General features: G+C 41.8%; 1 protein-coding gene across 4 annotated transcripts in view; it reads right to left on the reverse strand.

The window, feature by feature from the left end:
• CNTRL (centriolin) overlaps positions 1-12397 on the reverse strand; it is a 28784-nt gene that overhangs the window by 5320 nt on the left and 11067 nt on the right. For 3 of the 4 annotated variants that reach the window (XM_042878940.1, XM_042878943.1, XM_042878942.1), the window contains 21 exons: positions 11913-12089; positions 10848-10982; positions 10010-10155; positions 9393-9573; positions 8852-9031; positions 8391-8570; positions 7693-7809; positions 7173-7314; positions 6820-6959; positions 6377-6554; positions 5838-6148; positions 5333-5541; positions 4949-5141; positions 4482-4612; positions 4211-4351; positions 3895-4021; positions 3194-3358; positions 2263-2422; positions 1457-1572; positions 1041-1258; positions 497-654 (listed from right to left, as the gene is read on the reverse strand). In XM_042878940.1, coding sequence (XP_042734874.1) covers positions 497-654; positions 1041-1258; positions 1457-1572; positions 2263-2422; positions 3194-3358; positions 3895-4021; positions 4211-4351; positions 4482-4612; positions 4949-5141; positions 5333-5541; positions 5838-6148; positions 6377-6554; positions 6820-6959; positions 7173-7314; positions 7693-7809; positions 8391-8570; positions 8852-9031; positions 9393-9573; positions 10010-10155; positions 10848-10982; positions 11913-12089 — 3505 coding nt within the window. The remainder of the gene's footprint in view (positions 1-496; positions 655-1040; positions 1259-1456; positions 1573-2262; positions 2423-3193; positions 3359-3894; positions 4022-4210; positions 4352-4481; positions 4613-4948; positions 5142-5332; positions 5542-5837; positions 6149-6376; positions 6555-6819; positions 6960-7172; positions 7315-7692; positions 7810-8390; positions 8571-8851; positions 9032-9392; positions 9574-10009; positions 10156-10847; positions 10983-11912; positions 12090-12397) is intronic. The other variant, XM_042878941.1, reaches the window with a different exon arrangement.

Here is a 12397-nt window from a genome sequence, read left to right on the forward strand (position 1 = left end):
ATACGATGGGAAAAGCTTACAGAGATGTGGTGACAGGACTGGCACAATAGAAAGGTGCTATAAAGGAAGGGAAGAAGATTGCTCACCCACTTCAGAAGATGTTTGCAGAAAAAGCTTCACCAAGGAGGGATCTCCAGAAAGATCCTCCCCCAGCAGCAGTCAGCCCTTAAATGAGGCCTAACAGAGGTGCAGCCTCTGGGTCAGCCCAGGACGCCCCTTCCTCCACCTGTGCTCCCAGGGCTGACCTGGCCTTTCCCCAGGTGCTCAGTGCTTCAGTCTGGCACTCAACAGCTCCCATACAATCAGCAATCAATGAAATAACTTTGCAGCTAAAATTTCTTGTGAATGAATAAAAGTTTCCATCTTACATTAAGTACTTTCTGCTGGTAGGCATTTGAGTACGCTGATAACATCACAGTTGTTACGTAAAAGAAATTACATTAGAAGATGTAGTTTAAACTACGCTACAGCTTAGAAACTGTAGTTTCATCTTTACCTTGAAGATCTTTTTGTACAGCAGCCATCTCTCCACGCAGTGACTTTTTCTGTTCATTCAGTACATCTGCCTCCTGCTGCAGGCTTTCAATCTCCAGTTCCATTCTCTCTACCTTGGATGATGCGGCTCCGATGCCACCTTCAGCAGCACTCAGGTCTCTGCAAAATGTGAACGCATGCTGGTGGTTTGTTGGAGGTCCATCATGCACCCAAAGCAGCTGCACTCAGCCGTTTGTTCTCAGCTCAGGGAGATGCTGCCCAGCAGCCAGATGAACAACAGCTGTCTCGTTCCAAGGCTGAACATTTTGCCTTTCATAACATTTCTCACTGCACTGCCATGAGAAACACTGCTGCATTCAGTGCTGCCTATTTTCTCTAATTCTGCTATAGACATACTGTAGACATGCCTAAATCAAAGCCTCCACAGAGTAAGAAATGAGTTCTGTAGTATCAGAGCTACAGCTGTGTTTCTAATTACAATAAGTTACAATTCGGGACATTTTTCATCACTGATCACATTTGCAGACAATGTCTCCTACTCCCACCTTCTGGTTTGTGACAGCTTCCTTTCCAAACTCTGACAGTCCTCTTCAAGCTTTTGCTTCTCTTTACTCAGAGACTCAATATTGCTTTGCAGAGCGCGCATCTGAGAAACCAGGTGTTCACTTTCCTGACGGTCCTTCTGAAGCTGTTGCTCCTGCCAATCCACTTCCCCTTGCTGACACTGGAATAATCTCTGAATATTCTCCAATTTCAGCTTCTCCTGGCAAAGAAAAATTGTGAGCAACACACGTGGTGAAAAAGACTGAGTGAACGTATTTACCTGCAGCAGATTAAAACCTTTCATCCACAGATCACTTGCAGGCTACACTGCTCCAACTTAGGAGTACAGAGAACGTTGCCCAGACCCTAACAGAATCACAGAACGTGCATCTCTCTTCTTTCTAAATTGAATACTTACTTCTAGAACTGCAACCTGAGTCTTCTCCAGTTCATTGACCTTCTGATCATGTTGTAGCTTCAAACCCTGAAGTTCATTATTTTCAATCTCCAACATTTCCAGAACGTGTTTCAGTTCTAATAAGATGAAAGAAATCAAGGCTTATTGTAAAGCACATTAAATGCATTCTGTTCTCTAAAAAGACATTGGAAGAGGGGAACGGGGCGGATGAAACACATCGATGCAACCCCTGGGCAGCACACTCATCTTCACTTGGCGTGTCAGACACACTACTTGTTACACCTAACCACGTTCCTCTACTAGAAAGTTGCAGGCTCCTGTGTCTCCTCTTCCCCTTTTTGCTGAGCTGTTACTGCAGGACAAGCATCTGACTGGCAGACAATGAAGTCAGTTTTTTTCAGTGGTTTGCAGGCTGCTGCTGGTTACACTTCCCACCATCTGAGAGGACACAACTGCCTGAAGGGCGATCCTCTGTTCCTCCTCCACTCCAGGTGCCTTCTGTGGCTGTGCCACAAGCAGCCAGCTCCATCACACAGCACTAGCACAGAAGCTTTAGTCCCCATGGGAGATTTGTTTTTCCTCACTGGAGTGAGAAACTCAAATCCCAAGAGCAAAGCAACACAAAGCACTGCCTCAACTCCAGCAGAGGGCAACCAGTCAGAGTTGGAGTCTGAGTCTCTAACTAGGAAAGCTTTCTCTGCAGCCATTCACAGTATTTAAAGAGACTGCAGAAAATATAATGGCACAGATGTACAACTGGAATCTTAGAGCATATTTATTTTCAGTCTGCACAAAATAATATCTACCTATCTTATGCTTGTTGATTTGTCCAAGTATTATTTGAAGATTTTCCTCCTCTTTTCCAATATCCTTCCTTATGACCGAAAGCTGTGCTCTCTTCTCTTCAATTTGGACACCCAGTTCTCTCCTCTCAGCATTAAGATCTTCCAGTAGAAGCCTTATTTCCTATGGAAGTAACAGTGTTAAAATGAATGTCATTATTTGTCGTTTATTTTTCCTTTAATAATTTAAAAATATTTATTAAAATGTAACATTTTTACTGTCAACTATGAACTCCAGAATTAAACTGTCTAGAATATAGTTAATGGTGTAAAGAAACAAAACATTATGTAACATTTAGGGGAAAGCCTTGCTCGTAGGCAATTTAAAGTACGAATTTCCATGGAGGCTTTGATCCACAGCATCAGGCAAGTGAACAGGAAGGCCTTACAACAGAGAGCCAGAAAAAGCATCACCAGAGGAAGAAAACAACAAAAACAATGTTGTTAATCTTGATCCTTTTACTTCAGTGCTGGGTGCATGGACCTAGCCAGTCTTCCTTTCACAAAGAAGCACGGATTCCTTTCTGAGCAAGCAAACATCAACACAGGAATGGAGGAGACAGACAGCTGACTTACATCAGGGCTGTTGCATTTTAAGCACGCTGATCAGACTGATCTGCTTTAGAAGCTGCCTTTGGAGACTTATTTCATGTGCTTTTGTTCCCCAGGAACCAATTCTGTATTACCCAGAAACTAGAAAAGTTCTTTCTTATTTGTGCACCTTGTCCAACCCATGAGACACGCAGTCATAAGCTCGCTTGTTCTGTTTTTCAGATTTGGGGAGGACATAGAAAGCAAAACTGTTTTTGTTGAAGTATTGTGATGTTTTTATGTTTCTATTCTTTTGCTGTTCTCCACAGATGTAATTAACTGAAAGCTAATTTGGAAAAGTTACTTTTATTTGGCGCTGTTTCTCCTTCGCTTCAGTCTCCCCGTCTCGAAGAGCTTCCTTGAGGTCACCTTTCTTTTGAGAAATACAGTCCTGAAGGGCACGGAGCTGCTCCTTCCTTTGCCTGAGCTGCTGCTCCACAAACAGCAGCTCTTGTTGCTGAGCATTAACCTACGACACAGAGGTTCAGCACCACCACCACATCTGAACACTTACAGTTTTATGGCCACACACATACAAGAAATAAATCAATGCAATCCTGTTACCAGTTTGCAGATTTACTCAAGTTGCAAATCACAGGAGAATCCCATCAGAGCAATGAGCTCCATTTGCTGGACTGCTGTGGAAGGGCCAGCACTGACAATTAAGCTTTGATCTGCACAGTGCAGCCCTGGGCCTCGGAGGTACTTATTGCACTTGAGAATAAGAAGCTTAAGAACACAGAGAACTCTGCACTAACATTTATCACCCAGAAATGCAGACAGGATTGGGGTCAAACTAAACACAAACCCCAAAACAGAAAATATTCCCCTCACCAAAAAAAATCCCCAAACAGTAATTCAAATGACCAACAGTGACAAAAAAATAAGTCACAGAATTAAGAATTAGAACTTATTCAGATAAGACAGGTTGGAGCCAAAGACACTTCACAGTCCCCAGTGACAACAATGAAACTGATACTCCCGAGTTGACCAGATGCACCTCACCTGATTTTTCAGTCCTTCCAGTTCAGTTTTCTTGACCTGAAGAATGTTCTCTGCTTCTCTGAGCATTTGGAGGTGATGCTCTTCGTTACCTTCTGCAACTTGAATATCTCCTTGAAGCTTCTGAAGGCTTACAGAGAACACAAAAGGCATGGTTCAGAAGAAACAAAAATACATAGAATCCTTAGAGTTGGAAGAGACCCTTAAAAGTGATGCAGTCCAACTCCTCTGCAGTGAGCAGAGACATGCCCAGCTGAGTGCACTGGGCACACTTATTAGAGAAGGGCATCGGTTTAAGGTAAATTTAAGATAGATTTACCTTCCAGTCAGCATTTCTATTTTCTGGTTTAACGACTGGAACTCGGAGTCTCTTGCAGACACCACTTTGTTGATCTCCTTCAAAACACCTTCCTGTTCCTTCTTACGCTGTTCTAAATCCTGTGTATCTGCCTGCAATGATCTACAAAAGCATTTATGCCCTTACATATTTACGTTTTAACAGCTCCCCACTCCAAAAGCAGTCCCTTGATATTTGAAACAGTCTTGTTCTCCTCTTCCCCATCTGATGCTAATTCACAACAACAGGGTACCTTAATTGCTGATCTGCTTTCACAAGTTCAGTAGCCATTTCCTGAGCCCTTCGCTCTAGCTCCTCTGCTTCCGTTTCAGTATGGAGCAAATGCTGTTTGGCACGATTGTACTTTTGAATGGTGTCTTTAGTCTAGAGCAAAAATTGAACATCGTTGAGATGACACAACCCCCCTTACCCTTTCAACACCTATAACCTACAAGTCAGCTGCCCAAAAATGACCTCCACCTTACTTGAATATTATTCTCTTGCCCCAGAAGAGAAAAGCTTCCTCCCCTTTGACAAGGACCAAAACAGTTTCTTTCAGCACAGGTTATCCCAGGGCTTATTTTCAAACAGAAGCATTTTTAAAGGCTGCAGGTTATCCATGTAAAAATAAACTGCTTAGACAAAAATAAAAGTAAACACCTTCTGCCTAAAACAACCAACATAACACAGAAATCCTTCTGTACTTCGGGCTTTACTTGCCTTTCCCCGTGTGCTCTCAAGTTCCATTTCAGCTTCTGTGAGAAGCCTGTCTGCCTCTCTAAGCTCCGCTCGGCGTTTGAGAAGAGTCTTCTCTATACATTCAATTTCTTCTGCAATATCTTCATGGTGTTTAAGAGATTTTTCTAACTGTAGTTCTGCCATTAAGTTTTCAGTATAGCCTTCAACAAAGTCCCTGAAAGCCCGAGAAGAAAAACAACAAATTCAGCTACAAAACGTCAGAGGCTCAGCAGCCTCCCGCAGCTCGTATAAAACACGTAACAGATCAACAAGAATGTTAGTTATAAACGTGTCCAAATCTGCTGTCACTGGAAAGAGTTTTGGCCATTTCCACTTGCTTGACCAGAAGCAGTGTGCTATTCTTACTTGCGCTTGTTACGTGTTTGAGCTGCTCTGTGCAGCTCTGCCACTTCGCGTTCCAGCTCTTCTCTCTCATGCAGAAGATCTTCCATGTTCTGACGTAATTCTTCCATTTCGTTCTTGCATTTGTGCCCAGCTGCCTCTGACCATTTATCTCTGTATTTCCGAGACCTCAAATGACGCACAGTGTCTTCTAACCTTGAGACTTCACTCTCCTACACAGGACAGCAAAATTAAGACTGATTGTCCTGTTTTTCTATTTCAGTGCTCCAAAACACATAAGCAGTTACAGATAGCAGCGACCAGACCACTAACACTGGAGACAGGGCATTCTTATCAGCAAGCTCTCTGAGATTTACAGTCTTGCCACAAGACTGCTTTGAGTTCTTAAATTTTAATCTGTGGAAGTGAGATTTCTTTTTCTTCCTTCCTTTGAAAAAGCTTTGAAAATTCCTTTGAAAATTACAGGATGCTCTTAATCTGTTCACAACCCTGCCACCCTGTGTCTTACCAAGTCGTGATGCTTGGGTACATTGCAGTGAAGACCTCCGAAAGGAACGAGCGGGACAGCAAAGTTTGGAGGAAGAAGGCCATAAACAACCTGGGCTCCCACAGGAGGCGGGCCATAGGGAACAGAGCCAGGAGCAATGGAGGCTCCATCTGCAGCTGCAGGAGGAGGGCTGGAAGCCACAGCTCCTTGGGGTGGAGGAGCACCAGCTGGGAGAAGAGTATAGATGGCTGCACCAGGCGGTGGGACAAAGGGCAGGTCTTTGTGAGCATGAGCTTCCACGTTTCCTTTGCTGTCTTCTTCTGCTCTTCCAGCTTTAAACACAGGAAAAAAAAAAGTGGTTTTTCTTTTTTTTTTTTAATAAGTTTTAACAGAAAGATTTCTTGAATTGCAATACAAATATTTACTTTCAGCACTGTTGAACAAATTCACCAGAAATTAATATTAAATATCCACTAATACGTATCAGAAATACTCACTAGGAACTCTAAGCACAGCCACATTCATTACACTCCTGCACACTGTGAGACCACGAGACTCACCTTTATTAGGATTTGTTTTGTACCACCTGTTTCTGACTGGTGAATAAACCCAGCACCCTCTTGATCTGGGTAAGTCTTCCTTCCTGACCTGACTACACCCTTTTCTGGGTGGCGATGTGCCAGGGCACTGTAAACCAACTCCAGAGTCTTTTGTGCTGTGAGAGGCAGGAGTTGAGGCCTAAGGAAAAAAAGAAAAAGGATTTGTTCCTATAAGATACTTTATTCTAGAAATAACAAATAAAGGAAAATAATTTAATAATTGTAGACTTTCTAAAGCATTGATTTTTTCCAACAACAGGCTCTACACACCCTGCCTTCTCTCATTTTTAAGCATTTTGCTGCTTTAAAGAGAGAACTAAATATAACAGTATTACTCAAATTCATATATAAGGAATTTCCCCATAAGAAATGCCTCTCTACATAACAGGATTTGAATTTCTGACCTGTGATGGTGGCACATAACACCAGTATCCTCTTCTTTTTACTGGATCTGCTATACTGGTGACGTAACCATTCTGGCATGAGAGTGCATTTCTGAGTGCTGCAATTTCATCTTGTAAGTTGTCAATTTCATCCTTGTTACCTGATAATTAATCACACAGTTTTATAAGCATATAAGACAAATAACTAATGACACTGAATGTATCCTAGTCTAAGAACTGCACAGAATGGTTTCCTGTTTGTTCTCCTAGAACAAAATCCCAGAGCTCTAAAAGCTTCTCATGTTAGTGAGGAATATGCACTGCTGCAGAACAGCTTGCTTCCCTACCTGCAGGAGACAGAGATAAGAGATTACCTGCCCCAGTGTCATCCAGCAACCATCTTAAACGCTCAATTTCTGCTTTCTGTTGCTCCACTGTGTCATTCAGTTCATCAATTTCTAACTTCTGAGAGCTCAGTGCAGTCTTCTCACCAGCTTTCCCCATTTCGTGTTGAAGCTGTTTTAAGTTTAAATCAAAGCAAAGCATTTCAATATAAATTACAGTAGAACATTTTCAAACAATCTTACATTTTCCCACAGAAATGCTCACTCAGCAAAACACTTGGACCGCTTTGATGCAGCAGAACTGTTCCTCCATCTCCTCATATGACTGAGGCTTACATGTGCAGCCACATGAAGACATGCAAACAAACAGGCTTTCTTCAAATTCAAACCACTGAGGGAGGTGTAGGGCAGGGAAGAACAGTGACTTGGGAAAACTTGAAGAGAAAGGCCACAGCAGGCAAGTAAACACAGCCATTTCAGAACACCAATGAACTGCTCTCCACATAGTTCACCCTCCTTGTATAACAGAGGAAACATTGCTTCAACTCACTTGTTCTTCCTTCTGTTTCAGAAGCTGTTGTAACAACTCTATTTCTGCTTCTGCTCGGGCAAGATCCCGAGTTGCACGAGCTGCCTCAACACAGAACTCTTCAGCTTCCTCAAATTCCTGAAATTGACATTTTACCTTAAGTTTAGTTTACAAGAACATCTCACAGGCTTGCAGGTGTCTCACAAAGCTTTATGAACTGCAGAGTAACAGGAGACATCACTGCTTGTCTGTGTTGGAATTCAAGAAAATGACAAAAACAACAGTCTGCATAAACTATTTCTCCTTTAACCTAACAGCCTTTCTGCAGAGTGAATTTCAACACGTGTTCGTATGAAGCCAAAAAAATCAATTTTTAAAGGTTTAAATTTATGAACTAAATTCTGTATTTTCTTTTGCTTTTTAGTCTTACATAACAATATACTGTTAATTGATCGACTTTCAATTGCTACAGAAGATAAAACCTACCTCTCTCCCACCTTCTAACTTGCAGCAAGGCAGCCTGTTAATCCAAGTTAAGTCAGACACTGATTTATAGTATTTCAAGATGAGGCTGACTAAAGCAACAACTCATCTGGCAGGATAATTAAAAACAAAGACTTGAAGCTGAATTTAAAAGCAACAAAGACAGTCTTGATTATTATGGCATTAGAAAGCACTGCTTAATTATAACTAACAATTAATTACCAACGTTGATTTACCTCAGCTCGTTCCTGATTAATTTTGAGAACAGTCCCATGAAGAGCCTGCAGCTGGTTTTTAGCAATGCACAGCTCAGCAGCCGCCAGTTTATCTGAAGTGATGATTGCTCTCTTCAACTCCTTCAGCTCTTTATCCAGATCAGCAAATTGCATTTGTGCCCTGGCATCTTCTATTTTTTTCTGAAACCAGGAAAGCAACAGGTTTCACAGTAATTTTAAAAGAAAAGCAGCACAGAATAAAGGCCTTTCCACACATCCCATGTGGTACTGTATACACAGAACTATCACAGTAATACAAGAATCAAGGTGTCCAGTTGCACTTAAGAAAAGGGCTGCGTTTCACCTTTGTGCTCCTTCTTGCATTTGAGCTTCATCTTAAGAAGCAAAATAATTCACGAGTTCTTTAGATGCTCTTTTCCTGAGCAGCCCAACACAGAGCACACACTCATGTCTATTCCTACCCTTTTCTCCAGGTCTTCTAGTTGAGCAAGAATAGCCTCTTTTTCTTCATCTGCCTCTTGGAGCTGTTGATCAGCCAGGCCCTGGATTTCTTCCATACTCCTTATTTTTTCACGTAAAAGTTGAATTTCATTCTCTAACTGATGGACCTTGTTCTTATTCTGCCTGTTTTCAGATTTCACCTGTACATGAAGTATGCAAGAATGAGCAACCAAAACAAAGTTCCAATTAAAACCCACCCTATTTTAATGATTTTCAGACCAACTTTTTGAACGCACCACTAGCAGTATATCTTATACCTACAGAATAGCAAAACTATTCTAATCACAGTCAACAGTGCCCTACGCCAACTTGAGTTGTTGAACTTGCTCCTGGCAAGCAACCGTGAGCAATTTATCTGCTCTTAGTAAAATTACACTTATTTGAAAGATGGAGGGAAACAAGTCTACATTTGTCACAAACCTTGATCCTTCAGCTGCAACATGCATATTTCAGACAAAGCTCAAACTGTCTCAGTCTTGCTTTCATAGCTTTGATACATGCCTGTCTATATTTCTCCTGTATATCTTCCAGTTTTTCCTGCTGAGATACCATTTCCTCTTGCAATTGCCTCTGTCTTTCCCATGCTTTCTCTTTTTCCCTCTGTGTATCAGCAAGGATGCTATTGAACTCTTTCTGCAGATTTGCAAGGCTTTTCCCCAGAACATCAGCTGAATTCTGACATCTGAAAGAGAAAGCTCCATTATGGAAAACAGTAACTTTAAATCACAATACTAGGCATAAAAGCAACACAGCCCAGTTCAGAAGTGCTAGTTTAAAACATTCAATGGAAATGAATTCAGGTGCAGTGCTGAGTAGGTTGCAGTGCCAGTGTTACTCTGCTCTGTCCTTATTTCCATTTTTTGTAGCTGGGGACAGAGGAGGAAAAGAAAAAATTCTTTATTTCCAGTAGTGAAACCTGAGAGGAATGTGTAATACAACCCTCAGTAATAGAGTGCCTGAGCTCAGGCAATGCTCCCTCAAACACAAGGAAGGTGCTAAAGGTCACGTTTGAACTGCCCTACATCACAATACAAAGGATGCAGCAGATGTACCTCATTGCTCTCATCTATGGAGCAAGAACATGTGCATAAATCTAAAACTGTTTCTATTTTACTCACTTAATCTCTCCTGCTCCTGTCCGAAGCTTTTGCTTGAGCTCATTTATACGAGCCAGGACTTCCTCAGGGTGCATCAAGTTACCCACTGCATGGCTTAGCTGATTCTGAAGATCTTTAAGCTGTTGTTTCAGGAGATTGTTGTCTCCCTAATAGATAAATGCATTTACATGTTGAAAAATATTCCAACAACAATTCAGAATGATCTTAATGAAACTATTGTGTTTATATAAGCAAAGCACAGTGAAATCACAATATCCATATGCTACAGTGTTTGCAGTTGTGCCACCTCTGTCACAGACACCAGACCAAGAATCCACGCTCGACCAACGGGACCAAGACTTGAAGTCTGCTCTGCACATTGGCAAGCTGAGGCAAAAATTATAGTTCTAATATCTGGTGAGGATCTTTCATAAGCTGGTGGCCATTTTACCCTCTGAGGTGCATGAGATGGGACAAAGGGATTTGGTGAAGGCAAAGGACTGAACCCAGACTTGCCACAATGAGAAAAACTGATGCAATAAAGTCAGGCTTCCCCCCACCCCCAGTTGCACACAAATTGCTCTCTTACTGACACTGTACTGAATGAGGCTTGTGGGAAATTAAGATTTAAACAATTTATCAATCCCACTGCAATATAGGAGAGCAGCCCTGACATTATTTCAAAGGTCAATCTAAACATCCAAAATAGTCAGATAAAAGTCTGTGGTGCAGGGTCTCCAGATGAGAAATTTGCCAGGCACCACTGAACTTCAGAACAAAAATTCTTCTCACTTTCCCCCACTGGCAGTGAAAAAGCACACTGCTTATCAGGAACTTGCTATGGCAACAAGTACTTCACCTGCAGTTGTTTGAACTGAGAAAGCAGCTTATAGTTTTCTTGTTCCTTCTCTTCTGCTAATTGTGCTTTGCTCAGAGCATTCTCTAATGCTTGCCTTTCCTTCTCAAGTTCAGCTTGCAGGGCTGACAGTTCCATCTATAAACACAAACAACCTTCAGATTAATAATCCCACCTCATCACCCAAATGTGCAACAGCTGTATTTCTTTAGAGAATAACAACACAACAACACCCAGTAAGAAAACAAGCATCCCAAGGTAGCCCATCAACATATAACAGCTAGTATTTCTTTAGCATTTGCAGCACCAGTCACAATGATGATGTTCAATCTAGACCTGGCACAAATGTGTCTTTCTCACTGGGAAACCAACAGATTTACATTTATCAGAGTTCTACAGAGAATTTCCAAGTTTTGCCTGAAACACTACACCCAAAAGACCTGGAGGGGCCGGGGACAAAAGCACTTTGTTATGCATTTTTATGTATTCCTGATGGTGGAATAAGTCATTCAAAGAAAACTGAAAAATCAGCAACAACAACAACAACAGCAACAACAACAAAAGCCAAAAAAACCACCCCACCAACACCACGTTCATTTCTGATTAATGGAAACTGAGCCAAGATGCCAGTCACTGCATATCACTGCACCTGAATCCAAGACAGGATCCCCAACAGCAGGTTAAGATAAAATAGGAATGTGTAACTTAAAGCACACATTTTTCTGTATTCTAGCTTTTTGCTGGGTAAGAACAACAAACAAAAAAGCTAGCAAGCCAGATTTCTACAGATTTAAGTTAAGTTAAATCTGTAGATTTAACAACAGCAAAGGCCAACCTTGTTTTCATCTCCTATACTCACAAACATAGAAAGGCCTCTACAAAGAGGCCACAAATTCTTCCGTCTTGCTGCAGTGCAAGGTTACACATCCTAATGAAGTGATACTTCCCTCTGTTCTGCGACATCCCTAGAAGAACAATTCCTTGCAAATCACTGCACAGGCAGATGGCAAGGTATGCTGCCAGCCCAGGCTGATTGCCACTCTGGTAACATTACAGCTGTGTTCTCACCTGGCTGAGTTGTTTCAGTCTTTCCAATTCTTCCTTTTGCCGATTGGTTTCAGTGTCTCTGTCTCTCAGCTGGGCTTCCAGTTCAGCCTCGTAGGCACTGACCTCCCCTTGGCCTCCTCTGAGCGATTCATTTATTGCTTGCTGCTCTTGAAGCGCGCCTTCAAGCATTGCTATTTCCTGGAGTTTTACATTCGTTCAGAAATACGTACACAGGAGAAACAGGATTTCTTAGATTATGTTGCCACTCTTCCCCTATTCTTCAGTTCACTGTTAACTTGAAAGCTGGTATATCAAAACAGAGATGCTAAACCTAACCTCCAAATATTTCAAACAAGACAGGTAGCATTATTACATATGCAGGCCAAGTCACTGGCGCTGTGTTCAGACCTCACCTGAAGTCTGCACAAGTTCCAAAGGTGCAGCCTAAAGCAATATGCATTAGTCTAAGGTAGTAACATTTACAGAAGACTCTAGGATACTAAGAC

This window comes from Lagopus leucura, unplaced genomic scaffold, assembly GCF_019238085.1.
Source record: "Lagopus leucura isolate 7727_CA_CO unplaced genomic scaffold, USGS_WTPT01 Super-Scaffold_100022, whole genome shotgun sequence".
NCBI classification, from domain to species: domain Eukaryota; kingdom Metazoa; phylum Chordata; class Aves; order Galliformes; family Phasianidae; genus Lagopus; species Lagopus leucura.